The sequence below is a fragment of the Echinococcus granulosus genome (genome assembly GCF_000524195.1).
Source record: "Echinococcus granulosus chromosome Unknown EG_S00006, whole genome shotgun sequence".
Classification (NCBI taxonomy): domain Eukaryota; kingdom Metazoa; phylum Platyhelminthes; class Cestoda; order Cyclophyllidea; family Taeniidae; genus Echinococcus; species Echinococcus granulosus.
In genome coordinates this window covers 740,552-768,442 of record NW_020170386.1, presented here as the reverse complement: position 1 = coordinate 768,442, position 27,891 = coordinate 740,552, and the positions used below count along the sequence as shown (strand labels likewise).

The following is a 27,891-nucleotide window of genomic DNA, read 5'->3' as shown; positions in this document are numbered from 1 at the left end:
GCATAATTATGCAGGCGCCTGGAAATAGTTTTCAATGCCGTAGCACAGGGTCTGTTGAGCAGCTGAGTTGGGAGGCCGGCCTGACGGTACGCGGTCATGCGGGATAGCAGAGCGTGCATGCACGCGTGCGTACGTGCTTGCATGTACGTGCATGCACTTGAGCACCAAAGGAAATCGATACTCCCGGAGCGAGATCGTACTGAACTTGCGGGAGTGCACCGCGGGCCACCACACCCTGGGGCAGAGAGCACCAACGCCGCTAGGTCGAGAACTTTCGCCCCCAGTGCATTCACTTATTACTGGTGGAAGAGAGGAGAATCCAAAAGGGTGATACTGAAGTAAATTAAACAGCCCGGTACAGCTAGTCGCCAGCGCCCACGAGTTGCTGCAGTAGTGTTGAAAACTTCTGGCCGTGTTTACGCACGGAGACACATTCAAGTGTTTTTCTCATGCCTCTGAAATCAGCGAAGGGAATATGGGTGATACTGTCGCCAGCCACTACAAGCGTCGCTACCAGGTCTAGTGCTCGCACGCGTGTGTTCGCTCACTGTATGTTAGTGGGTGTCTGTTCGCGTGCGGAAAGCGCGCACACACACACCGGGACGCAATCACAAGCACGGCAGCGGTGTTTACGTATGCACCGGTTCGCAAATGTGTGTGTGTGTGGGGTGAAGGGCCCTACAACTATACCGTCTGAATGACCCACGCGTTGTCATCAGCCCCAGTGCCCTTTGAATAAGCATCGTGAAATTATCACTGTGGTATGCATTGGCAGTTCAAAAAATGAACGTGAGAAAAGCCAAGTAAATGGTTATTTTGGAATAAGTGGTTTTTGTTAACCCGTTGTGTGGCATCTACCCTCATCAGGTGGATGTTTAACTGTGGATTGACCATCTGCCCCCCCCCCCCCCTTTATCTAAGACTTCACAAATTCGGATAAGGAGTCGAGACTTTTCACCACCTCGCTTTAAATTAGGGGTAATCCGCATTGCCCACTCATTCATGAATCAATAAGAGTTCTACAACAGTGGCTTCCTGAACACAAATAAAAGAATTTTCATTTAATATAGATTGAATGTATAGATTAGCACACTACATGCTTACAATAAATTTTGCCCTGGCAATAATAACTCCTCTTTACTTTTCATTGTATAAAATGTGACAACTTTCATTCAGGGGAAAAAATGTCAGTGGATCATATACATTGTCATTCTTCATCTTTCATCCAGATACTTTGCAACCCCAACTCTACATCTTCTACACTAACCTGATTCCAAGCCGCGTGGAGCTTTCCTATGCGTCCAAGGCAAGTTTGAGCCTGTGATTATCTTGCACACAGTAGCAACAATGCGCGACAGGCATATTGAAGCGTGAATAGCATATTTTAACATTGACAAAGGGCATTGTAATTAGAAGGGGAGCACTGAGGTCAGCACGCCTGTGATGACAACGGCACAACAGAACACAAAATGCCTGACGCCGCTCTCGCAATAGGCTTTTATTTGGCTCAGTTGAGTTGGGGTCATCCGCGACAGGTGTCACGCCAACCATGTAAGGTTGCCTGTTCCCAGCCCGCATGCCCCTATGGGAGAGGGTGTGACGAGGTCAGATAGTGGAATTGTTTCTAACGCACGACCATCAAAAGAGGCGCCACAATTAGTACACATGTGATGCTCAACCCTCTCCATTGCAATCGCAAATACCGAAGTCGACTGCTTGGAGTTTGTAAAAGTGCGTCAATGAATGGCAAAGCTGTAAAAATTCTATTCACATTAAGGAGATGGCCGAGTAAGACATGCCTTGTCTTCATCAAAGCTGGTGGCAAAATGAAAGTTATTTTCGGTAGCTTGCCAAACCTACTCTGTGCAGCTATTGCTCACCATCTAATGACACATAAGCGGCCTCTTAATTTCCTGTTATAACCTTAATGGAAAGACAGCATGTCAAAGGAAAAGTGAAGGTACGGAGTCGCCCTACGTACGGAACCGATCCTAGCTCTAAGCCACATTGCACGGAGCAATCAATGCTTTGTTATGCGGCTAAAAAGTACATCTCATCGGCTTTTAGACTTTGGGAATGGAAATGGTAGTTTACAGACTGAATGCGCAAGTAAATCAGCAGTGAAATGAGTTTCGTAAGGTCTCGAACTCCCACAAAGTAAATGAAATGAGGCGGGGCAGAATTGTTTGGGGGGTTTTTGGGTGAGAAAGATGCACTCGCAATCTTACCCATGACTGACCAACTTGACAATCCAAATGGAAAATGGACACAAACATGAACAAACCTGCCACAAAGATGTATTTTTAAAGCGAAAGTGTTGGAGAGAGCCCAATCCGGGAGCGATTTAGGGGAAAAGGGGCGTTAAGTAGACGCTAGCGCGAAGATGGAGGTCTAGACATAATTGAGAGCCAAATGCTGGTACTGATAGTTGCTAGGTTGATGACATTATCTAAAGGGAGCAGTGCGTGGATCTTTTACGTGTCCTAAATTTATATTTTCAGGAAAACACAACTCCCCTCGCTTTGCTCTAACTTACGCGCTGTGTTTACATTGAAATCCACAATTGACAAATAACACTGCGCTTAACCATGTAAAGCAATTTTATCAACGCTTTAAGCTTCATTTGGATGATTTGGATACTTACAACTTCCAAACCCGTAAGAGCGAATTTTTAAAATCTGTGGGTGCAGGAGTCCTGGACAAAGTGCCTCAATGAAAAGATATTCAGGCTCTTCTAGTGGTGCATTTCGAGCTGGAGATCATATCCTGTACTTTTTGAATGCAAGCTAACTAAGGAAATACCATCAAAGCGGGAATTTGCACAACTTTCAACCGCAAGAGGTGAATAAATTTAGCTCAGTTTATAAAGTTGCAGAAAATATCAGTCAGTGGGTTAAATAGATAAAGCAAAGAAATCTTCGTAAACTTTTCTCCAAATCATTTCTAAGATCTGAAGCTTGGGCTTCAAATTCACAAAGTGGAAATTAAGACGGATACGAAGCTTAATGAGCGAAGAGCATAAACAGTCCAACTATTTAGTTTTTGATAACCCATAAGAGGAAACCTAAACAAATAAATCCTTTTTGATATTTATGGAACACTTTCAATTATCCCAGAGTTGTCTACCTGCTACAATAAATTTTTAAAGTTCTATGATTTGATCGCACATATTTAGTGCGATCCGAACAAATGGCGATTCCACTTTGTATAAACATAAATTTCCTGTAATCTGCATCCCCAAAAGTTTTGGGTTAATCCGAAGGCTAGGTATTAATAGGGGCTGAGAGTGCCCCTTTTCTCAGCGTTTGTTTCCACCCCCGCTTTTAATAGAATAGCTACCACCACTTCCACCACTGCTATCACTTTAACAGCCCTCCAACCGTGCCGTCTCCACAACGGTTATATCGCAGTTGAGGTTGAGGTAGATGTAAATGCAGTTTAAGCGGGCAATTTGGACGCCCACGCAAATGTTGGACAAATACGGCTCCCAGTCGTGCAACTAAGGTGGAATCGACTTGCCAGCTGTTTAAGTATGTCACGCACGTGGATGACTTCTAGCTTCAGTTAGGCCAAGACCTAGGACAACACGTTTAGTATTTTGTTTTCAACGTAGGTTCTTCATCATGTGGCTGCTCCACGTATCCTCATCTCCTGAAATCATATAGTAGAGTTGAAGATCACAATGGGTCAAGTGATAATCCATTCTGCATCGTAAAATTGGGAGTCAATGCTTTTTTAAGTGGAATGTCTTTGAATGATATTTTTATGGTGAAAAGCTGTATTGGGATGGTAAAAGAACATAATGATTGGAAATGCACACTTCTGCACTGCCTCGCGGTCAGCGTTAAGGGGGAGAAGTAAGGCAAATCATAGAGGCCAGTAAGTACACGTACGGATGGGGGTGTGAAAGCGAGCTCCAGTGGGCCGATCGTGCCAACCCTTCATGGTGCGGGGATTTGAAGCTACCTCCGAAGGTGTAGCATGATGCAAGGCCAATAGGTTTTAGACACTAGGGCGAAATTTAACGAAGGCTATGCTACAAACCAGCATTCTGGGAAAACGACCTCCAATATTGTATTCAACACGCAACCAACGCCATGATCTGAAACACAACTGTGAAGCGAGGTAATCACATAGACGTTCTGAGATGTGGGAAGCTAACCCACTGATACCTCTGAAATCCAATGTTGCATTACATTGATTTCATACTAGATATACAAGTCTATGTATGGCATAAAAGTAAGTAATTTTGCGTCATTTCGGTAGTTGGGTTGAGACGGGGTGACTTCATATTTCGCCTAGGGACGAATGTGACAAAACCTGACAGTGAAATTATGGAATAACTATGATGTCGAAATAACCTCAAAATAAAGCTACCCCCTCTCCTTTACACTCATCCAATCCCGCACAAGCTGGGAGACTTGACTAGGTGGAGAGATAAGTCTATTCGTCCCTCTTTCAAAATATCGCAAAAATGTGAATAGAATAGATCTGTTACATAAGAACATCAAAGCGATTCGAACACTGCACAAACTTAGGAATGTGTGCCTGTTGTAGGTAGGACTAATGAGCTACTTTACAAAAACAAGTCATAATGCCCAGGTAACTTCTCTAAAGTCTGGAGGCGGGGTGAAAATGCAATTTAACTGTAGCTTAGATCACTTTTGTTCCAAATGTCCTACCTTTGTTTAAACAAGTGCATGAGTTTGTTTAAATTTTAACCAATCACTAATAAAATCGCTTAATTAGTCATTTCACAATAGCAATAACCGGATTTTGAACTTTCCCATGAAAAAGTTATCTGAATCTTGGCTTCCTAGCTATACAATAAGCTTCAAAAGGACACGACTTGGTAAATTTGTTATCTACAGTCTACTTGACAATATTACCAACATCCAAAGGAAAAAAATTCTAGCACAACTGACAATGTGGAAACGTGGAATAATAGAAAATGCTACGAGCATTTACGGTTTCTTCCCCATTTGTCAAATTTTTATATACGAACACGGTGTTCTACAAAAATCGGAGGTAGCAAATACAAAACCTTCCAATCGGTCGGGAGGTACCAAACTGTTGCTTGCATAGTGCGTGAAAACCCTCCTCTAACAAAGACCAAAAATTAGACGAATTAATACAGTGTGCCTCCAAGACGCGGCAGCGGGTAAAGGGGAGCACAAAGTGCGACTTGCAAGAGGACCCATGCAAGCTAAAACATGAAACTGGCCTCTTTTGTGAGTACCCCTTGAGACGCCATGGTGCAGCAGCCTGTGCATGGGTGCGTCAGCAAGCGTGCAATCCCAATACAAAGACCTACGCCTCTCCCCTCTCTAGTGGACCCGACCCAGGTGGTTTGTGCGTCCGCTGTTGCCCCACCCACTCACCAGTACTCACAGGTGTGTGTATGTGTGTGCAGGGGGAGAGGGCTAAGGTGGCTGGGATGGGAGTAGGGAGAAGAGTAGTATGAGCTTTTGTGATGATGTGCGTGGGGGAAGAGGGCTCACAAACGCTCTGGACGTGTTCGATCCTGCCCTGGGGGGTCTCACACCCTAGTAAGGGGGAGGCGAAAGAGGTGAAGGCGAAGCGCTTGGGTTGGGAGAACAGCTCCTGCATAAGCCATGGGGCGGTGGGGGCAGAGCAGGTGGTTTGGACTTACCCCGGAGAGGAGTTTGACAACCCTCCATGAGACGCATGCGCATGTGTGCGTACTAGAGAGAACGAAGTGGGAAATAAGGGGGGGTGTCGGATTGCGGATAGGAATCAAGCTTCTGGAATGCAATGAAAACAAGGCGCTCTATTTTCATTCCGAAGCAGGAACTTTAACAATAAAATAATGTGATCAGTGATGAAACTGAGACGGCCACTTTTATGTGCTTTTGCTCTTCTTATCTTCTCTTTTATTTATACTGTTTATCTTACTTTTGCCTTCATTATCGAATAGTCCTCGCATCGACTCTGTTGGAATTCTGCAGAACTTACCTGCCCACCTAACTGTAAGTCTTTTGCTTATCTTTCTGTCATTAATGCATTATTAGAACTACGACTAAACGGGGCCGAATGGACCGACTTGTTAGCTAATTCTGTTTCCTCATCGTCGTGCGTCACTACCCTGAGCCCCAAAAACCTTGTGAGTGGTAGTACAGTAGCATAATATAACGCAAACAAGTCTAAGCCCTTGAACGGGATCTACTTGTTCCGTCATTGCTGAAATTTTATTTCAGACCGAGGGTTGATGTCATATGCACTTTTGATTCACTTCTTTGAAGAACATTAACAAAGGCACCTATGAAAGGAGGAATCAATTGTCAAGCCAACTGCTCTATGCACACGCAATTGAATGCTATTTAATGAAAAGCTTAGGCGGTGGAAGTACTTATTCAGATGAATTACATTAACATTCCTTAGTGTAAATGTACCTCAGACAACCATATCTCAGTATTTTAAAATATGCTACCTATCGAAATCGGCTGCATTTGGTGCCAAAAAACGTTCAAATAGTCTCGAACGAGCAAAACCCATTACTTTTTCCAAGAAGCTTTGTGGACGATACACCTAAAAAGGAAAAGAGATTTTTTAAATCAGGGTTTAATCTTTTAAAAGTTAACATACGTTATTCACATAATGTCCCAAATTCATCCCTTGTGGCACTGCTGACCCCAAGAGACGGATGAACTTGCGTGGAGCAAAATACTTTTAAAGATCTGAAAATCGATGGCTGACGTGAAGAGCGTCTCGGAAAGGGTAGTGTCTGGGACGGATGTGGTGGAGGAGAGAGGAAGAGAGGGAAGAGAAGAAAGAGGGAATTCTGGTGAAGGTGGTCGTTTTCGAGGATGAAACGGCAGTCAACTACAACGAGCCGGTGCGTCGATGGCTCTGCTGCTACCTCTTCCACCGGCGAAGGCAGCGCGGCGAAAGGAGTGCACTAGAGACAATCGCCCATCAGGAAACAGAGACCGCCGCGAACCCCTCACTGCAATCGAAGGCACACAAATTCGCCCAGCTCCTCTACTTCCAGGATGACATAGCCGTAGAGAGGCGAAAACTTGAGGCTGATCGAAAGGCTTTAGAGTTGGAGCGTCAGATCATCCCACTCAGATTCCGCATGTACAACTGGGGCAAACCCGCACCGCCGGCATTCACGGAGCGAGTCCTGCGACAAGAGTCCAGAATTGGACTATACACCACTTTTGGGAAATATATAAACCCCGATGTTACCACATACATAAATTGAAATTCGTTATAGCCATAGCAGGTTGTGGATCAATGACAAACTGGTATGAATTTGTTGGGCAGCAGCGGTTGTGGCATTCACGTGGATTTGAACAGTCTACTTATTAAATTACAGTAAAACCTCCAAAGGAACACTACCTAGCATGGCAATGTTCTGCAACAAATAAATATGCGGTACTAGCACCAATTGACACGACAAACTTTTAATTAAACATGAAGTTATTGACTCGACCCTCGACCCAGTAGCGATCTTTCAAGGACTACCAGCTTTTAAATTTAGTGTAACAATATCTCTGCCCTAATTATACGGATTGAGAAATTAAGCAATGTCTTAGAAACCTTTAAGGTTGGTGGCTAAACTTTCAGTCGTCTTCACGACTGTTTTCTAACAGGTCATAGAGCCTTTTGTGTCAAAATGAAGACACGGGAAGGTGTCAACGTGCTCTTAGGCATGGGTTTACAGAAGAGATAAATTCAATGTGAGCTTGTGCTGTTACGATGGAAGAACTCGTGGAGCTGGTGGTGGAGGAGGTCGAGTTGAGGGGGGGAGAGACTGATGGTGTCGGACATGAGGGCATCCTGGGCCCACGGGGGCAGCAGGAGGCGTAGACGCCGACTGGTCGCGAAGCGCTGATCCACCAGGAAGACCACTGCATAGTCGTGCGCGTGGCGAATAGCCCTTCCAATGGCCTGATTCACCATCCGCATGCACACCGCCTCACAGAAGCGCCGACCACTCTCGCGTCCACCGAAGTGCCTCTCCAGGAAGTTAAGCTTCTCACGCATCTGAGAGATCAAAACAGCGCATACACATAACCATAAATTTATCAACCGTATCATTAAATATGGGCTCGCCAATTTAGAATCAAAGGTTTTTTTGATATGACTCAAATAGAAATGTGTAATCGACTAAAGGATGAGCCAACATTATTGACGGGCCAACTTTGCCACTTTAAAATTGACTTTTAATGCCTGTCGACAAAAACAAATTCTCGTGAAATCATAAAACAATATTTTTCAAAGCTTGCGGAGAACTGGGTGCTTTTCACGAAGAAGTGACCAAGGGTGTTAGTTGTGGGAAATGTAAGCCCAGCCCCATTAGTGACTCATGACATGCAGCGTTGCCGTAGAAAAGTTATGGTCGATTTTCATTGAATAATCATGGTTGCTTAGCCAAATTCTCACTTGTTATACGTACACACAGGGAAAGTGGGCTATAGAAATACACATTTTACCTGTCCTCAGATCGTACTTTAAAGGAGTCCATCGGATAAACCTATGTGACAAACGAACACATTCACTCTGCTTAAAGATATTTGCTTCTTTATTTCAAGGACAGCTATTTCACACATTCCTATGACATACTTTTTTTCCTCTTGGCCCATAACTCCGTACATGCTTTCAAAAATGCACCAACCCATACCTATCAACACTGATTTTATGTGTACTGCCACTGATCTAGCAATTTACTCATGTAAAAAGAATTAAAATTACGACCAACATTATTCAAGAAATGCAATTTATAAAGAGTTTGACTTTTAAAAAGCTATTCGTCACTTTTAGTGCATCAGTGAAAAGTTTTCCTTCATTGTAACATGCACAAAACTCCCACACTCATTAAGTTGATTAGAAGTGGAAATACTTAAGCACAATCTAAACATTAAAAATTATAATACCTATGACAACTTAAAGCAGCAGTAAATAAAGGCAGCAATTTCCAAGTTTGCCACGACCTCAATGTACTACCAATGCTTATAAGCCACGCCAACCTGCGCCATTATTACTCGAGCGGGTTTCCTTTTCAAGGGGACAAATGCGATAATGAGGCAGTGGAAACAGATGGATTAAATCTTCATCTGCTGCAGCATAACCCTATTCAGTGTAAGTCACGGAGTTATCGGATCCCATAGCGCCAGTGATTGTCAGGAGATGGGTTAGGGAGAAACGCACGAATGCGGAGTGGACGTTGGGATAAGGGAGGCCGACAATGATGACACCGCGGGCGAGGTCGTCGTTGAAGTTGATGCCCTCTGAGAGTTTACCGCCAATCACACAGACAATGCAGGCGCCGCGTTTGTTAAGCGCAGTGACCGCAGCCGTGTACGCCTGCATTACCTCAACCAGGGTTATCGCGGTGCGGGGTTCTCTAAACACCTCCTTCGTGGCCTGGAGGCGTGCAAGGAGACCCGTAGCCTTCCAATGGTTCCACACCATCGACAGGTAGTCGAAAGATTGGAAAAACACCGCGACACCGCCTACTCGAACAAAAAACTTTTTTCAAATGGTTGATGATTCAAGTTCATCGGTAATGGTCTTCTTACCTGGAATCATTTTGCAGACTTCAACTAGGAATTCACCACATTCATCAATTAACCGAGGGGTGTGTCGATTCTGAAAATTCATATATAATTATACTGTTACTAAAAGCGTTTCAGTAAAAGGAATGAAAGTATTTGAAACACGACCTTGAAAGTGAAATCCCACGGAATGTCATTGAACGACACAGAGGGAGTGTAAATGGCGAGTTGACGCTTTGCATCGATAACATGACCACAGGAGAAGAGTGTAACATCAGTTTCGACTTTTCCAGCTGGACGGAACACTTGGTCGATGAACTCATCAAATGGTTTCATAGTTCCACCAACGAGAATTACACTGCGCGCATCCTTAACTGCATCTGCGTGGGGAGTAAAAGAACATCAAGAAATGTGAGCCTCACAGTACATTCAGTGATTTTCTTACACTGATTAACTAGAGTAAAAGGATTTCTACTGGTTCACAAAAATAAGTGTGAGTTGTTTGAATCGCTGACGGTCTCGTCACATAAACTTAGCGAAGCTGAAATTGTAAGATCCTCCAATGAACGATGACATTACGTTCGTTCAGAGAGTATAAGATAGGATTTACTTATTCCTTATTCAAATGATGAAGAAGTGCTAGAATATCAGGTGGGGGAAGGGAATAAAAAGAGAGTTGAGCCACAATACACATAATTAAAGACATAATAAAGGTATTTGCTTGAATTAGTCGCAACGAACATCCAAATAAGAACAAAAATGAAAAATTAGCAAACATTTAATGCCAGCAAAAATATTAGTGTAAAATTTACTAAAGTAATTTCAGATTTGAACATAACGAATAAAGCCTACAAACAAAAAGCAGAAGCGACTTGTAACGAAACAACTTTTTGAAATTTTAACAAACTATCCAAGCTCTTTGGTTTTCGCGAATTCCAGGAACGATTTTTGTAGCGTGGCGATCCGTTACTGTTAGTTCTGTCAACAGTCCACCAGTCCCTCTGTACATTTGTGGTAAAGTTCTAAGCGGACTCATATTAGCTCAAAACGCCTTTGGAGTGGACTCAAGCGCTAGAGACTACTGGTTAGGGAAAATCAGCAGGAGAACAGCATTCCTATGCCAGTGCAAATCCACAATCAAAACGTCTCATTGTAAACGGGAAAAGAGGATCAGGAAGAGGGAGCACTCACCGTGTAGATATCGGCCAGGGTTGAGGATAACAAAGCGGATGAAGCCAGGCGTGAAACTACTGGTAGTGGAGGCAGGGGCAGCGGTGCCCCGAAGAGTGATGATAAGGCGTCCATCATTGTCACCCGCACGATCGCTGTTCACCATCGCCTCGAGGAGGCCCAACACCGCAAAAAGTCCCGCGCCCGCTGATTGCAAGTCCTCCGGAGTCTGCGACGCAGTTGCTGAAGCCGATGCGGTCGCGACTGTTTCCTGCATGCACAAAGAAACCCAGAAAACTAAAAAACCCAAATTATTGCTGAAGCGATTGCATTGGGTCATGGAGAATGGGACTAACTAAATATTGGAATTACTGTAACCTTTTGCAAATAGCAGCAACCTTGCTTGTTCGTTAATGACCATGAAAATTAATAAAACGGCTTTTGTTGTCATTCGTAGTGGAAGGACAACAGGATGGTTTCATGATCCCGAAAGTCGCGTTTTGCTCATGAGGCAATAGATATATTCAATGAGAGCGTTTAAAATTAGACTGGTGTAAACTCCTACTAAGTGGTGAAAAAAATTGGATTGCGGGTTATAAATAACTCAGTTATATTATGCCTCAGGTGGAGTTGATGAGTCCGTACGTAGGCTATAAAAAGTAAATTAGAAAAAAATGAGTAATGCCTAAGCTGTCAAGCTGCGAGTTCTTTGCCGTTCGATGTGATGATAAGTTAAAGATTTCACTCCAAAGAGTACCTTTGCAAAGGGCAAAGAAAACCACTGCCTTTCAAAGTCAAAGAGAACAGTCATAATCCCACAATAGCTGAAGAGCAGTGAAAAACCTACTATTAAATGTAAAAGTTGTTCACCTCTTATTTTCTTGCATCACAATGGCACGCTTCAGAAGGGTCAGGTGCATGTGAGCTTAAATGACCATGTAAAGCAACCCTGATCACAAGATCATCGCAAGAGATTGGAGTGACCTCAAGCTAGAAAGCACACCAGGTGCATGACCAATCGTTGTGTGCAAAATGAATTATTTCTTCCAATATGTGACTTCACAGTTCTGCTATTCCGTATTGTAATGATGGAGTCAAGTGCCAATTTACTCAGATAAATTAATTCAAGACCACCGTAGCGGTTGAAGTAAAATGTAGCTTCCACTGCTCCAGCGTTACTAAGCACACACACACATACGTAGGCAACCCCGCGAAGTAACACCAAAGACGGTGACAGCTATTCCACCAACTGCGGGTGTATGCACGCACCACCAAGATAGTAGGTGTAGCACGCCGGAATATGATGAGCACCATAAGCGTCTCCTTGCGCGCACACCTATCGTATGCCAAGATTACCACACACACACAAAGGCACAGGAGGGAGGTTCTATGACTTCGCTGCTTGCGCGTAGATGGTGCAGTCTCCGGGCTACTCATTTGGCCCTCAACATGAATGAGCGTCGTAGAAACAAATCAACCCCCTTGCCACCGCAACAAACATTATTTGAGATACTTTAGCCTCCTTTCAGGAGCCGTAAAGAATTTCATTTTCGTAAGGGATGAGCGAAGCAAGTTAGAAGAACCGCACCATGGTCTTGGTTGACCACGTATGATTGACAGGATTGTTGACAGAATATGCACAATGCCTAAGTTGAGTAAACAAGTTTTGCCCGCTAGTTGGGGTTGGCTGCTTATTAGAGCAAAACTTGTCTTTGAAACGTTCTTTAATAGCCAATTAACATCCTTGATTTTAGCGGAATAATAAGCCCTAAAACCTCCGTTTAGTTGGATGACACAAAGTGAAAAAAAAAAGCCCTTGGGGGAAGTGGGAGTTGAAATGGAGGAGTGGAGACATGGAATGATTCTAATTGGTGAAGACTGCCTGTCATCTGGAGACCACAGTGATAGTAAATAAGGAGAGCAGACTATCCAAGCTGTTCAAGTGGAGATTTTGATTGAAATAAGTAAAGATTTGCGGTTCTTGAGGATAAAGGTCTCTATTCATACATTTTGGTCAAGTCAAGATTGAATGCTCCAAAGTAAGAGACATGGGATTTGGCATTAAGTGGTGGAAAAACGCAGAAAATTCATGCAACCACATTTTACTTAATGCTACCTCAGAAATAACGGGACAACCTCCACATTTGACGGAGTGCCTTAAGTGGATCATTGCAATATGAAAGGACATAATACATAAGATATACGATACTTCGTAATCATAAACGATGTCCACTAAGTGGAAATCGTGAATGAGTACTCATTAATCGCTTGATATTCTTGAGTTAGCTAGAAGGCGTTTAAAGAATCTATGGAAAGGTCCATTGCTTAAGGATCATAATACACTTGGGGAAAGCACAGATTTAATGATCTTAACAAAAAAGGATACCGCAGGGGCTACGTATCACCTCAAAAATAAAAAGAACGTAGATACGAGCAGGATTTACTTATGTAATACCCACCTAGAGTGTGTGGAGAGGGAATTTGTCCTAGCCCCAAAGGTTAATTGAAGAAAACCGCCCAAGCCTGCCAGATGTAAAACTAAATTTTTACGTCCAAACATGTCAAGATCCAAGTGCAATCTCATACAAACCTGGCATTCACTGATGCGTGAATGCCTCAAAGGGTTGACTTTTGTATTGTGCATATTTATTACTGAGTCAAAAGTTAAGATAATACGAGGAGTAGATGAAAATAGAATACACTGCTCGCCTGCTGATCTTCCCCTGTTTTCGAGATCTTAGATGGCGGTGTCTGGAACGACTCCAAACGGTTTGGAAGACGCTTCATTTGCTTCAGACATTCAGAGAGACTAAGTCCAGTTCCCACTCGTTTCGCACAGTCGCTTTCCTCCTTCCTACCTCTGTCGCTCCTTTTTCTCCCACCGAACCACTTCCCGAACCCAACGATCTTGTGCACGCACCTGTCGCTTCGTAGGTAGTCCACGAGGTAGCTCAGATTGATATGATCTAGCCCTGCAGCGAAGAGGAAGTCTCCCAATGTGTAGACAATCTCACCAGTAGAATTGCAGTTTTCAGTTCCCGAGTCCCGTCCACAATGAGCACATAAACCACTGCTACGAGCTGCTTTGCCCTCTAGGAAGTTGGCGAAGAGCCTGACGACCAGTGCAAGCTGTCGCAGTCGCAGGGCGGAGAGGGGTGAGAGCCGGGAGTGGTAATAACCCAGGAAGGCGGCGACGAGGCGCTCGGTGGCGAGTAAATCGGCATATGAGGCAGTGGCAGAGAAGGCGGCAGCCACGGCCTCAAGCAGGTTGTGTGCCTCATCAAAAATGAGCACGTTGTTTTGCAGACAGAGGCCCACAGCCTCACGTAAGCTCGGCACCACTACCGACTGGTAGGGCGCTAGCACCAACTGGGCCAGGGGCAGGCCCCGCTTGTTGGCGTAGTAGGGACAGGCGCAAGCAGGCAGCTCCTCAATGTCAACCTGGTCCATCGCTCCGCGGATCCTCAATGCAGCCTTGATGGCTGAGACCCGAGCACCCACAAGATAGTCGGAGAGCACACCAACCTCGTTCCTGCAGCGAAATCTACAGCCCGGACTCTTTACCGCGAGGTCCAGGCAAGCCTCAGTAATGAGGGTCTGATCCTTCAGTCCATACACAGCCTTATTTACGCAGAGGTGTTGACGTGAAGCCAGAGTCACCATAGTGACCTGGTCCGAAAGACCCTTTAACTTGTTCAACTCCTCCACAACCTGAGCTAATTGCGAGTGCGTTCGAGTGCAGTAAATCACCTGAACCACGCGACATGTTACGTTTGTTGCCTCAACTACAGAGACAGCAGAAGTTTTGCTGGGGTCAGTGTCTGCAGTAGGTAGGAACGAGTCATCCTCTGATCTAGCCCACTCATTCAATGCTTCAAAAGGAGGAGGAAAGTTCTCTCGGGTGATATCAATGGATGATCGGACAAAATTTGATGATTTGAGTGATACTTTAACCTCGTTTGCATGTTTTATGAGTTTGGCGGCCTCCACTGAAGCCTTCTGGGTGGCTTCTAAAGGCTCCATCTCCTTGTTCACCCGAATTCGCAGGACCCGCCTACGGGAATGTGCCGCTACCCAGTCGGTCTCATCAACTGACTGACTGTCCTCTTTCTGTAGATAGTCACGGAGTTTGGCGAGATGGGCATTAACAGCCTTGTTGTGGTCGAGAAGCCAATGCAGAGAGGTGGTAAGGAGAGTGACTGATTTACCTGTTCCTGTAGGACTCTCAATGATACTACACTTCGAAGAGGCGAGTGAAGCATAGAGAAAGCGCATTAAGCTATTCTGTTGTGGATAAAGCGTAGAATAGGGGAAACCGGGAAATTCTGTCCTCGTCAAAGTTTCAAAAGAGGGTACCTCACCATATTCTGTGGACTGAGTCTGATGAGGGAGTGAAAGTCCAGTTTCCTCGTCAAACGCAAGGGTTGCAATGAGCCGATCACCCTCGGGATCGTTTTCGAAATCATCCATATGGGCTTGAAATAGGAATAGGAAATATCCTAAGCATTTACAGAGGCAGAATTGGACAATGTTCCCTTAAAAGTTCAAAGGACTCACAATTATAAATATACCAATAAATGATTCAATAGCTGAACCGTATATTGAGAACGAGGCAGAGGAATAGAGCACGGGACAGTGAGGAGTTGCAAGGTTGAAGCGTAGAATTTGTAAATTCTACTCAACGAAACCTTAAAGTTCAAGCTGACGATCAAGCTAGAACTACTTTTTGATTGAATTCATGGCAAAAATCCATCGCATACTGAATCCCTAAACCAGTAAGTGAGAATTTATGCGTTTAGTCCAAGAAAGCGACTGAAAACAGAATTGTTTTGCGACATTAAATAGAGTTTTCAACACAGGCATCCACTGGTAAATTAAGTCAAAATTTCCGCACAAGAACCAAAGTGGCATATTTCTAAAGGAAGCAACACAAATTTAAACCGCATCTACATCTAAGCTAGCAAAACTGCTCAATCACTGTGGACGACTGCTGTCAAGTAGGAGAATCGAGATATGGGATTGAGGATGGTCTCACCTTCCTATCAACACGTCAGTCGTCACAGCTGCCCTTGAAGTTACTACAATCAGAAAGGATATTCCAGCTAGTCACTGGAGTGGTGTAGGTCTCTCGTCGAGAATATCTTTTGTTGCGGAATCCTGAACTCTGGACGCATTCAAAACGGCAGGCGCGCTCTGACGGCATACAAGAAAACCGGCCTCTTTGGGAAATATCATCTTCCGTGGTGGGATGGCTTCTACTCACAAGGCTTAAAATTAACAACGACCCCATGTGCCAAGCAAATTTGGTTAGAGCTCCAGTCGAAACGTTTTTACATGACACCCACTATAACACGAAATTGTCATTTAAGTTGAAGCGTACGAGAAAAAATGTTTCTGAAATCACGGAAAGTAGTACAAACCACGTAGCAATATTACATGACAATCATGAAGGACGGGTAAAATTAGGTGAGAATGATCAGTGAGTACACAACCCGCTTCGTAAATCAAACCGACACCCCCCAAGTTCGAGCCCCCAAAATCAAATTGCGATCATAGTCAGAACCAGTTGCGCGGCTAAAGTCATGGTAGCACAGACAAACTCATGCGCACCTTAGAGCAGAACATGGAAAGCGCAGGCAAGCGTAGCAGTAGCGCACACAACCCCACTAAGCATAGCTTTTCTCTACTAAATAGGAGCCACTTGTAGAAAGACCAAAGAGGGTTTACAATCTATTAATTAAGAGAAAAACCATCAGTTTAAACAACCATGGCGCATTCAGTCAGTAGGGCAGTAGATGAGATGGAGAGCGATCAGGCATATGAAGGCATGGAATACCTGGTGCTTGAAGAGAAACAGGAAGACATCAGAGCGGAAGAGGGAGAAGAAAGGCGATTCAACCGTACAAGTCGGTTACACTTGAACACATATTCCACTTCCACACGGAAATTTTAAAAACAGTGCGTAAAAAATGGAATGGCTGCTAGTTGAGTGTGATTTCCAAAAGAGGGGATACTAATCAAGACGAGCGAGGGGATGGTGATAATTGTGAGAAAGTGATTGGTCGATGGGTGTCGGTGGGAGAGATTGGCAGCAATTGGGATTAAACGTGAAAGGGAGAGAAGTGGGGAAAACAGGTTCTACTTGGTGCCGTATATGGTGAGAACGTAGTGCTCAAAGTCGAGGGCGCCAGTGTCTCCTGCAGGCCCGCCACTCAGAGGATGCAGCTTCGAGAGAATGTACTGCACCTGTTCAGGAGGAAGCTCACGTCTCAGGTCGGCCTCCGTCAAGTAGCCCTAAACCGAACGCAAAACAACAACTTAGTGCCCATAAACTACTCACTTTTGAAGCGAAAATGGCTCAACACCACATTCACCTTCTCGCCTGATATCGTGCGGAAAGACTGAAGCAGCTGGTCGGACGTATCCAAGTCGGTAAGCTCACGAGTCATGTAGTCCACGAAGACATCGAACGCAATTGAGCCGTTTGAGTTGGGATCGAGCTGTTTCATTAGCTTTAAAATATCCTCATCAGACTAAAGCACAAAAGAAGCCAAGTTAAACGCTAAATCGGTGATAAAGCTTGAGGCAAGGCAGGAAGCAAGGTGGGCACACCACATCGAAATCTAAAGGACGCTTTCCGATTATGCACGCGGGAGCTGGTTAGCACGCGCAAAAAATTACCATCAACTTATCAGCCTGTGGATGCAGTGGGGGATGAATCAATCAAAAGGCAGAATGAATTCGGTAAGGAGTTAGTTGAGTAAGTTTCCCACGCTAATAACACGCACACACAAACAGAGTAACTGTATGAAATCCGGGTATGGACATTGTGGTTATTTCGCACGGTCGGATAGATGACATGCTGCAACCAGCAGTCTTCAACACGCAGTGGAAAAAGTCACGAAATAGACGACACAAGATGCTACAACCGCAAAACATCAGCACAATGTAACAAAAGGGCGGTTAGAAGTAAATAAGGCGTTGGGTACATAGAAAAGTCGGCCCGAGCAACCAAAAGGCAATTGAAGACAACGCTTAGAGAATTAGTAGTCAGGGCTACAAAATGGCATGCAAATGTACCGTGTCTACGGAGGTCTTCCGCTGTTGAATAAAAGGATGAAGATAATGAGATAGGGCAAGCAACAATGTAATTACAGCAAGATTTCTCAACCCGACGAAAATGCCAAGCTTACTACAGATTAAATAAACATCTAATAATCTACTAAGTACCAAATCAAATTATTTCACCCAAATAAATTGTGCTTTTTGCTATACGATAAAATGAAACATTTATGCACGTTTAAAGTAGAGCATTAGACAGAACCCTCTCTCCCTCTGATTCACTCCGTCAGCTGACATTTGGCCTACCTGCTTCTTGGCCTCGGCCACGATGGAATGTCCGACAGAGACGAGGCAGGCTTTAAATTCAGGACACTCAAGGCGACCGGTATGGTCTTTGTCGAAGTGGTTGAAACAGCGGCGCAGGTCGTCCAGCTGGGACTTGCTCAAGCCCTTGGAGTCACGAGTCAATATCTGGTTTTCGATCTCATTCCTCGTGTATTTCAGACCCGTTGACAGTTGATTCCAAACAGAACGCAGAGTTGCCATCGGGACAGGGAAGTCAAGATCCCCATACGCATCTTGCAGATGCTGTGAGAATTGGCAGTATGACCGATAGATTAAATAAATGAATAATTTGGACGGTAAATCAAGATTCCAAACCCCACTACCTGATGGCAATCTTCTAGTTCACTGAGCTTGGGCCGTTGGGCTTCCAATTCTCCATCCAGATTGGTGAGAAGTTTGACCTGCTCTTCGAGGGAGGCTTCTCCGAGTCCTACATTGTTCAGACGCCCCTGGGTCTGCTCAAGCCAGCCATTGAGCTCTGTCGCCAATTGAATGAATCGCCTCCGCACCTGATCACACACCAATTGATGTTTCTTCTCCTCTTCCAACTCCTTCCTGCGTTGATCGGTCAGCTCCTGTAACGTCTTCCATTGCTCGTGCAACCTCTGCACAGGAGGAAGCATTAGTACTAGTAGTCCAGCCCCGCAGAATAGGCAGTTTTATGCTATCTATATTTCGGTCATAATTTCTTAAATTAATGAGTGGCACATTTGCAATCCGCAATGAAAAGGATTACAGGCACCCAACCATTCAATAACTACTCCACCATATCAAAACGTTGAATAGATAAATTTGGCTGCGGAATTTCACATAATCAAAAAGCATTAAAAGAGTGCAGATTCCTAGCTACTTTACGTTTTTTCTGCTGCCAAAAAGAAATGCATGCTGAAAAACGCACAGGGTGGGATTAATTACTCAAATAAAGACATACCAAAGGGCCAACGCAACCATATTGAAAACACGGGAACATATGCTCCACTTGGGATTTAACTTGTTTAGGCTCCATCGTTCAACGACAATGAGAAGTCAGCAACTAATTATTAGTATTTACATATGAATATATAGGATTTGTGCCTAACCCTTTGCAGAAATACTTGTAAAAGCATCTTCAGCTGAACATCGGGTTCGATGAGCGGGAAGTCATAAAAATAGCATCTACAATGAGAGCACCATTCACATGGGCTACGCATAACTCAAGTGGACATGGCTATATATGGCAACCAGAAAAGCAAATGGCCTACTAAGCATTGCAAATTAACCCAGTAAATGTGCACACACACTAGCGAGAATATGTTATTGCTGGAACGGTAGCATCCAATGAATAAGAAAAAGAAAGGTGGGTTACACCTATAAGACGACTTTCCCTTTGATATCAATAACTACTGAAATCGAGTCTAATTCAAGGTACTTCGAAAAAAAAATACTGGAGGATTCAAGTAACAAGTGATTATTCAAGTAATAATTCAGTTGGTCTGAGGTATTATGATATGCCTCGGTGAATTAAAAGAACTTGAGCGAGTAAGATAATCCGAAGCACTAGTACTAGTTGCTGTAGAAGAGAAGCGATCATGTGTGCAACTTTAATGCAGGCACGACCACAATCTTGGAGACAAGACAAATCATCGGGCTTACCGACGTGGTGACGTTAGTGTAGGGGTTCACAATTGATTCTCTGTTAATTTGCTTGCAGAGACCCTCAATCTCAACCTCCAAGTCCCTGATCTTCCCGTATTCTTTCGCCTTCTCCTTCGACGACTTCTCATATTCAGCATGAGCGTTAATCAGTTTCTGGAAAGCACGAAAGTTAAGAGTGTGGTAGTACTGCTTAATTATATTGGCCTTTATCACAAACATAAGTCTGCGAATTGCAGCAAAGTGAGTGTTTGCGCAAAGCGGCTAAAGTAGGCCATTGAGTGCGTGGTCAGAAATAAAAACCTAACACAGAAATTGTACGCATCAAACATAAATTTAGGTCAACACATCAAGAACGGTTCACGCCACGGATTCGCATGACCGCAAGGGTCGGCGCCTGAAAAGAAGGCCTTCGCGGGGACGTCGAAACCGCATGCGTTAAAAGATTCAACAGAACAACAGAATATATACTTGGTACACTCAACAAGAGGCTCGGTAGAATGAAGCGCTATTGCCTTAATATAGCCAAACGCAAAGCCCTAGCGGGACGCGAGAGAGAGTTTAGCGGGAAAAGAGTGAAAAGTTGTAGATGGATGAAGCACAGCCAAATAAATCAGTGCTCAGACGTTCTCCACATGCACACAAGCCCAGTAGGGCAAAATCGACGGCAACAATGGGACTACGAACCCAAACTTGAGGGAATTTCCTTTGGCCACAGTTGAAAAAGTAGACAGCAAGAATGACCTGTAGTACGGCAGAAAGGCCTACCTCAACATCGGCGGTGGATTGAGCTATAAATTTGTCAAGTAAGTCCTCCTCCGCTTGCTGCATCCAATTATGGAACGGCTAAAACAAAAAAATGGATACTAACAATGCCGTTCTGAAATTGGCAATGAAAACAAGTTAGGAAAAGGTAGACTCACAGCAGAGAGCTTTGCAATCTCAAGGTGTTTAGCATCAATTTTTTCCAAAACGGATTGCGCATCCTTACAAGAAAAGTGGAGTTAGTAACTTGGAGTGTAGTCTTTAGGAGGAAAGCTAGGACTTAACGAGAGGCAGTCCTGTCGCATAAATTTGGGGCTTTAACACAAAAGACGCGGACAAGACAGCGATAAGGAAATAATTGAAGTGTAAAGAAAACCTGAATTTACGACTTTAGTTTACAAAAAAGGATAAACGTTTAAAGCGCTCAGCTGGGCAACACAAAACAGTCGCAAAACATTAGAACGCACCGAAAGATTTTGATGACGTTTATCAGAAAGTGCCTTAAGAGAGTCCCAACTGCTCTTAATTTGAGCACACCTACTGTCAATCGAAGGCATATCCGTATAGCCAAGGTTCCTGAAATGCAAAGATCAAAGTAAACATCTGAGGTATACAAACGCGCCGGCAAAAGAGTACGCGAACAAAATATGGAACCAGTGCATACCAAGCACTTTCGTGGAATTATTTACAGCACCAAACCCGGTAAATGCTTATTCACGTGATAGAGCGCCAAAAGTAGTTTTGCTCGTACAACAGCATATAGAAAGCGAAGATGACACAATAAAAGCACTATGCGTGATTTTCCACCCATCACAAGAGGACTATTTCGCAAAACAGAAAGCCGGTGAAACATGAAATCTCGAAATATGTGGTAAGACAAACGACCTAATTTCTTGAGCGATAGACTCAATGCGCTCGACACGATCCTGCTGGGCCATTAGATCGGAGACGAAAGCTTCGTGCTTCTTCAGCATAGGACGGACTTCTGCGACGGTGCACGTAGTGTAGTCAGAGGACTGTAGGTAGTCCGATTTGCCACTCGCCCAGGCCTCGAAAGTCTTGCACCTGACCTCGAAACGTGATAACCAGTAGGCCAGGGTGGTGGTTCGCTTCCTCTCTCCCATGAGCCATTCCTAAAACAAGGAAACGTTTATACCTCAGCATCACAGGCGTAAAAACAGAAAAAGTAACACCACAGGAAACATACCTCGTAATTTTTCTCACAAATTTCTAATTCCTTCCAAAGAATTAAAATATCGGCTATCAACATTCCGTCAGATGGCAGATAAGGTGGTCGATTGTTGAGACGCAAACGTGTTTGAAGGGTGCGGAATGTGGTCTCAAGACGGGACTTTTCCTCGATTTTAGCTGGTTTTTCCTCAGTTTGATATTGGCGTAGCCCTTCTATGCTCTTATTGACATCCTCCAAATTCAGAACTGGCTTCCGGTGCTAAAAAATTGAATATTGATCATTAACTGTGTTGACAAAAGTAAAAGTAATACTCACCTCAAAATCAGCCTTCTTCTTTATAATCCACGTCTTCAAATCAGTGAAAAGACGATTGTAGGAGTCACACAGCTGATCGCTCATTTGGCTAATTTCCACGGCCTTTTTGATACGAGTAGCAGCAGCGCCAGTCTGTACGGCAGGATAAAGACGAACAAAAGTGGTTTACCTTCTCGGCCTCAGCAAACAAGTGGAAGAAGCATGAGACATATGTAATGACAGATCGATCATCGGGTTTGACAGATTCAATCATATCTAAGAAGTATAAACCATTATAACGCAAAAACCATCAACGTCGAGCATTTTTGGGATGCTGAGACTCTCCTCCGCGACGTCAAATGCCTTCGTAAGCGCATAACGAGCAGGCGCTTTGGCAACATCATTAAAGTTGAGCAGATCAGGACGATACCGATTGATGATAGCACAGAATGCCTTCCCATCTTTAAAACTACAGCAAATTATGCCGCGAGGGTGAAATACCTAGTATTAAAGTTCTTCACATTAACCTCAGGATAGGGCTCTGTGGAACGCTGGCACCAAAGAAGAAGACCGTCATTAGCAGAGCAGTCTAGACATGCAAAATAGTAACCAAATTAAAAAATACTTTCAATTTGAATATCTTGAATAGCGAATCTTAAGATAATGGTCCATATCATGCCAAGTGTCATCTTAACATTTCCATCAACGATTTCTACGAAAATAAAGGAGTAGAAAGGGGAAAAAAACCTTCAGCTGCAATTCCAACTAATTTGACACCTTTCTTCTGAATAAAGTCAAGTGCTTTATTGACGTTTAATATTTTATGAACACGAAGTTTGCCACGCTCAGGGGGAGATAACTGTTCACCAGAAATGGCTTCCAAGAGCAATAGTAGATTGAGCCCATTGCGAAAATCCTCTTCTATAATGGTTATTTCTGCATTCTTTTTCTTCAAATGAAGGTTGCACCAGGCAGTGAATGTCTAAAGAATAAAATGGGAAGGAAGCAGAAACCTTCTTCTGTTGTTTTTCCCAAATTGGATCAATCGGTGTTTCCCTTTCTGGTATTTCTTCATCGTCATCGTCATTGGCATACCCTTCGAATTCAAAAATGGATTTCTGTTGGTGTGCTTTTAGACTCCAAGCTTCATCAGACATCCCTCGAGAAGTTTAGTGATTGCTGGTAGCGCTCAAGTCCAAACAACTTAAACACCCAACGTTCCTCTCAAGGTTACTCAATTAATATCCTTCACTAACAATATTACGTAAGGAATATTCAGCATAATTATCATTTATGTTATCCTAATGGAAATTAAGGTATTTAAATACTTTTGGTAGGCGTTATGAGTACACGTGGAAATTTATCCAAACGCGTTTCTTGCAGATCAAACAAAGAGAACCTTACATTACGTACAAATTACATAATGTTCAAAAGTGTGCTCACGATACAAGGTCTTCAATGGCAGGAAACGGAAACTGATATATATTTAATTGATACTTGCTAGGCTCTAAACATTTTCAAAACCCTAAAGTTTTCCAATGCAGAGGTACAGTTGCTATGTAGTTGAAAATTACATCGAATTTAGCATTGTATCTGCAAATTATTTGCTGCATCGTCGCAACAATCCAGACTCCAAAGTAACTCGGAATAAAACATCATTTTGCAAAGCGATTGCAGCTTGGACATGCTTGTGTATTTTGCCCATTTTCAACTAAAAGCGGCGCTATGAATTAATTAATAAACCAAATTCATCTAGTTACAATAGTTCCAGCAAAGGTTTTGGCCATTATTTAGCTTTCTGTAACACTTAATTTACGGTCGGAGTCATACTGTGTGCCCGTCTGCTAACCTATAAATTTTTATCACGCTACCACATTTCGCTGCAACCACAGGTACGCGTCACCCGCCAGTTTAAGTAACAAGTTGGCTGGTAAAATGCGCGTCGGAGCCTATAGAAGGAAGGCTTCTTTTTCAGTTAAGGAAAAGCAAAATGAGGCGCTCAATACCACTATGTGCATCTTACAAAATTATGGTCCAATGGGATTTCTTATCCAAGAAGAAAATGCAAAGCAGAAATTTAAGGTTAGTAAATACTACTTACAGTTCGTAGGTTTTCATTGGCGAACGGCATACCTGTAGTTGCAAAGTATTTGTTAAGGAAAATGACTTATGTAAGCATATATGCTGGATCCTTCTGAAAAGATTTCGACTAGACAGGCACGATCCAAGTAAACCTTCTTACGTAGCGCACCACCTTCAGTGTCTTGGCAAAGTGGTCTTTGCGAAAGAGAGATCTTGATTCTGTTGGAGAAGTATTCGATTAACACTAGTAAAAAAGCTCCTACCACTTCGAAAACTGAACAGAGGAGTGCCTGTGGTGTATGTCTTCAATTGAGTCTCAATATTTCACCGTAGTCTCAAATTAAACAACGTGCCATTGAAATAGACGACATATGTCCTATTTGCCAAGATAAATTTTTGTGTCATCAGAGGTTTCCTGTCACATTTTGCCGCAAGGGTTGTGGTAATAATGTTCATATTAAATGTATGAAAATATGGAAGGACCATCAAATAAAGGAAAGAAATCTAGGTACCTCTATTGCATGATGCTCTAATTATCCATTAAGATAGATTTGATATTGTATCCTGTCCAATGTGTAGAGGAGAATTTTCAAAATTGGAAGACCTTATTTTAGAGACCACACTTTGTGAAAACTACTTTGCTAAAACAAATATGTTGGTCCGGAACACTGATTCATTGTCAAACAGCATAACCAGAGATTTTGAAGTGCCTGAAGAACACAATTGCATGTGCACTGATTGCAACTGTTCACCAATAATTGGGAGATTATATTGCGCGAGTGATGGTGAGAGTTTTTTGAACATTGATAAGTCAAATTTGCTACTATGCAGTAAATGCTTCGAGCAGCGCACAAGTGGACGCCTTATGGAAAAGTCCCGTTTTTATTGGAAAGAGGCAAGAATGTTGTATTTTGAAGTGAATTTTAGTGAATTTATCAATTTTTATTTTAAGACATCTCAGTAAATTGCATGGAAAAGCCAAACTTAATTGGCCCATGCGCACCTTTGACGTGATGTTTCTACATATTGGGTATCAATTTTTCAGAAGTGTTTCATATTCGATCGTTTGAATATAAGTGCAAGAGCGACATGAGAGGTATGATAGGGGAATTAAGCGCTTAGTTGTAAAATTGCACCATTAAATTCATTCTTAGGTCGATGGTGCACCTTCTCTTGTAAGTCCTAATATTATGATGTTGTTGCTTGTGTTCAACACGAAGAAGTTCATCATATTACTTGAGGCATTAATCCCTAGTGCCTTGTCGCCTAAATCCAGTAATGGTCATGTTTAGAGACGATTTTAATTTGCTAACTCTATCTAAAAACGATGGGTATAAGTGAACTTTGCATCCATCAGGACAGATTTGAAAATTTCAACGGTGATTTTTCCAGAAAATATCGGAAAAGTGGCGCAAGATACCTTGGAACTTTGACATACTTAGCGGACTTGATCAGCATTATGTAGAAAACAATCCACGTAGGTAAGCTGTTTTACTATTTCCTACATTTTTTAAATTTGGAATTTTATAGGAAGAGCTAGTGCATACAGTCCGTTCAAATTCAAATCACAATGCCTAAATTGTGTCCGAAGCGGTGATGTTTCTTTCAATTGAACTCTTATCTAATGCATAATTGAGGCTGTATATTGCCTAAGGTCAGTATCTGTCTGGGAAGCTCTCACAAAGCCCTTGTGTCGAAAAGAACTGGGTCGAATGGCCAAATGGCTCATTAAGGCCGCGCACACCAACCTGCCTAAGGGGGCAGCCTTGGGCGGGACGAGGGAGCTCGGGACCGCGCGAGGTCTTCTAACACCGGGGCGACAGTGCCGGATCTGTCTAATGCATTTTCGTGAAGGGGAGGAAGTTAGAAAACTGTTACGCTGCAATCACGTCTTCCATACAAAATGCGTTGATCAATGGCTTCTTCATGTGTCAGTTTTTTCGTCTTTACATTTGTCACTTGATGGGATACGTGTGGTTTGCGTCATATTTTAGTGGACTTTTGTCAGGACTTTTGCAAAAATCCAGCATGTAAGCTTTTCAACAATAGGGGCACTCCTTATTCCGCAAAAGTTATCGGACCTGTACCATGCTCCTAGACTATAGACATCCATTTCATCCACTTGCTTGAGAAGGGAGAATCTCGGTTCCTGTATGCCAGTCGAATGCTTACCAATGTATCGGGAAACCTTAGATCTAGAAGCAATTCACAAAAGACCGCTTCTTAAGACCAACCAGGTGAAATCGAGGTAATTAATTAGGTGCGCTTTTTTGAAGTTTGAGAATCCCAAATCGCCTTCACATGAGGCAAATTGATGGTTTAAAAGTAGTCCAAATTAAAGATTACGTGGTTTGAGTAAATTTTAAGAGACAAGAAATTGGCTTAATTTACGCGTGTAACCACTTGCACGCCAGATGCAAAATTTAGCGCCCCTTAAACGATAGCATTCTGTGGGTAGTAATTTGCGGAATATCTCCGCTAGAAAGTTTTATATTAGCGGAGAAAGTAGGAAGTGGCATCGAGTGACCAACCCAGTGAGACCTGACCCACTTGGCAATTCTCCATATGCACATGACCTTAAATTAAGGAGATCAAGCAAGAGTTTAATCAATAGAACCGCGTAGTGGCTAAGTCAATACCATAATTCAATGCTTGCTAGCCCCTAAGTGACATTTTGAAAACGTTTTCTTCGCAATTCCAAATCGTGGGTAGTTATCATTCACAAGATCAAAGCACTTGAGCATTCATATGAAGAATGATCGTAACGTAATTGCTCCATGAGCAGGTCGCCAAGCTGTCCCCTGGATGGAATAATCGCAGTGCCCATTATCCCCTGTCTACCAATCCGGAGCGAGAGGGACAGGTCCGAGAGGTGTTCCCCGTTCCAAGGCACCTCCGATACATTGAAGGCAAGCTGAAATCACATTTTTGAATTGCTAATAACCCATGAGCTCCTCGGGTTAACAAACTCTGTTATTCAGGCTGAGTGGCAGTAAAATTCCTACTTTGAGTTATTGGCTAAAAGAAAAGATTAGTGTAAGATTAACATAAGCATCATCGTCGGATAGAAGTCTGCGGTGATAAAGTATGGTGACATTCTAATTCATATACTACTAAGCAAATCTTACCCAATTTTATATTCAATTGTATATTTTTTATTTTTTTATATTTTTAGCTAGTTAAGCAACGCTGCCCAAGATTTTATTAATGCATATGTTAAACAATTTGCCTAGCAATTAATAACTTTCCTCTAAGCACTTGAGGTTGGGATTTAACTTGAATGGGGTCTGGACGAGCTGTCAACACTTCAGTAGATTGCAATGTTACTTTGATAGCTCAGATCTTGAGCTAATTGTAAAATAACTGTGTAAATCAGCTGCATATTTCCTTTGAATATGAATGGATGACTCGAAGATAGAATCATTCTGTCCTTTGTCGTAGCAGTCCGCCTATTACTTAACATGAAGTAAAAACGCAGCTCGAATGCAGTGAACCCTTTTCCGACGCAGTGCCACCACCTTTCAGCGAAGTGGTTTTTCATTCTGTAAACCACCCATGCAGGCTTCAGCCGTTCCGACGCGTTGACAGTTATGGGTAGTAATCTTGAAGCACGATCAAAAGACAATAGCATTCTATCCTATAGGGCTGAAATGTGGAGGATTTTCTTCCATGATAGCTTCAAATTCCAACAGTACAAATTTGCCACTATCATTTCCCTAGGACGACATTCCTCAGCCACGCCAAATCCAGTAAACTTTTACTTCTCCATACAATCTACAAACATTTTGTTGCAGAATGTTGGAGATATCCTGAAAATCAGCTCAT

General features: G+C 43.1%; 5 protein-coding genes across 5 annotated transcripts; 2 read left to right on the top strand and 3 right to left on the bottom strand. All coding sequences in view use genetic code 11, as the record gives it.

Moving 5' to 3' along the window:
- Positions 1 to 6: 6 nt before the first annotated feature.
- EGR_01587 (hypothetical protein) lies at positions 7 to 5,696 on the bottom strand (the record flags this gene model as incomplete). The annotated part of the gene is made up of 4 exons (XM_024490836.1): positions 7 to 333; positions 380 to 455; positions 5,315 to 5,546; positions 5,654 to 5,696. The coding sequence occupies 4 exons, from the start codon at positions 5,694 to 5,696 to the stop codon at positions 7 to 9; spliced, it is 678 nt and encodes a 225-aa protein (XP_024354701.1).
- A 1,058-nt stretch (positions 5,697 to 6,754) lies between these two features.
- On the top strand, positions 6,755 to 7,228 carry EGR_01586 (hypothetical protein; the record flags this gene model as incomplete). The annotated part of the gene is made up of 1 exon (XM_024490835.1): positions 6,755 to 7,228. The coding sequence occupies one exon, from the start codon at positions 6,755 to 6,757 to the stop codon at positions 7,226 to 7,228; it is 474 nt and encodes a 157-aa protein (XP_024354700.1).
- Positions 7,229 to 7,701: 473 nt separating this feature from the next.
- EGR_01585 (Putative ATP-dependent RNA helicase DDX11-like protein) lies at positions 7,702 to 15,164 on the bottom strand (the record flags this gene model as incomplete). Its single annotated transcript, XM_024490834.1, has 6 exons — positions 7,702 to 8,013; positions 9,118 to 9,482; positions 9,549 to 9,618; positions 9,693 to 9,904; positions 10,716 to 10,965; positions 13,395 to 15,164. The coding sequence occupies 6 exons, from the start codon at positions 15,162 to 15,164 to the stop codon at positions 7,702 to 7,704; spliced, it is 2,979 nt and encodes a 992-aa protein (XP_024354699.1).
- A 1,668-nt stretch (positions 15,165 to 16,832) lies between these two features.
- On the bottom strand, positions 16,833 to 23,141 carry EGR_01584 (Alpha-actinin, sarcomeric; the record flags this gene model as incomplete). Its single annotated transcript, XM_024490833.1, has 17 exons — positions 16,833 to 16,988; positions 17,069 to 17,227; positions 18,063 to 18,344; positions 18,425 to 18,706; positions 19,734 to 19,889; positions 20,502 to 20,579; positions 20,657 to 20,719; positions 20,966 to 21,074; positions 21,381 to 21,631; positions 21,706 to 21,948; positions 22,006 to 22,137; positions 22,175 to 22,260; positions 22,293 to 22,453; positions 22,486 to 22,573; positions 22,610 to 22,696; positions 22,732 to 22,966; positions 22,998 to 23,141. The coding sequence occupies 17 exons, from the start codon at positions 23,139 to 23,141 to the stop codon at positions 16,833 to 16,835; spliced, it is 2,712 nt and encodes a 903-aa protein (XP_024354698.1).
- A 778-nt stretch (positions 23,142 to 23,919) lies between these two features.
- Positions 23,920 to 26,060, top strand: EGR_01583 (Zinc finger SWIM domain-containing protein 2; the record flags this gene model as incomplete). The annotated part of the gene is made up of 4 exons (XM_024490832.1): positions 23,920 to 24,066; positions 24,095 to 24,212; positions 24,612 to 24,939; positions 25,721 to 26,060. 4 exons carry the CDS (start codon positions 23,920 to 23,922, stop codon positions 26,058 to 26,060), a joined length of 933 nt encoding a protein of 310 aa, XP_024354697.1.
- Between the last annotated feature and the right edge of the window lie 1,831 nt (positions 26,061 to 27,891).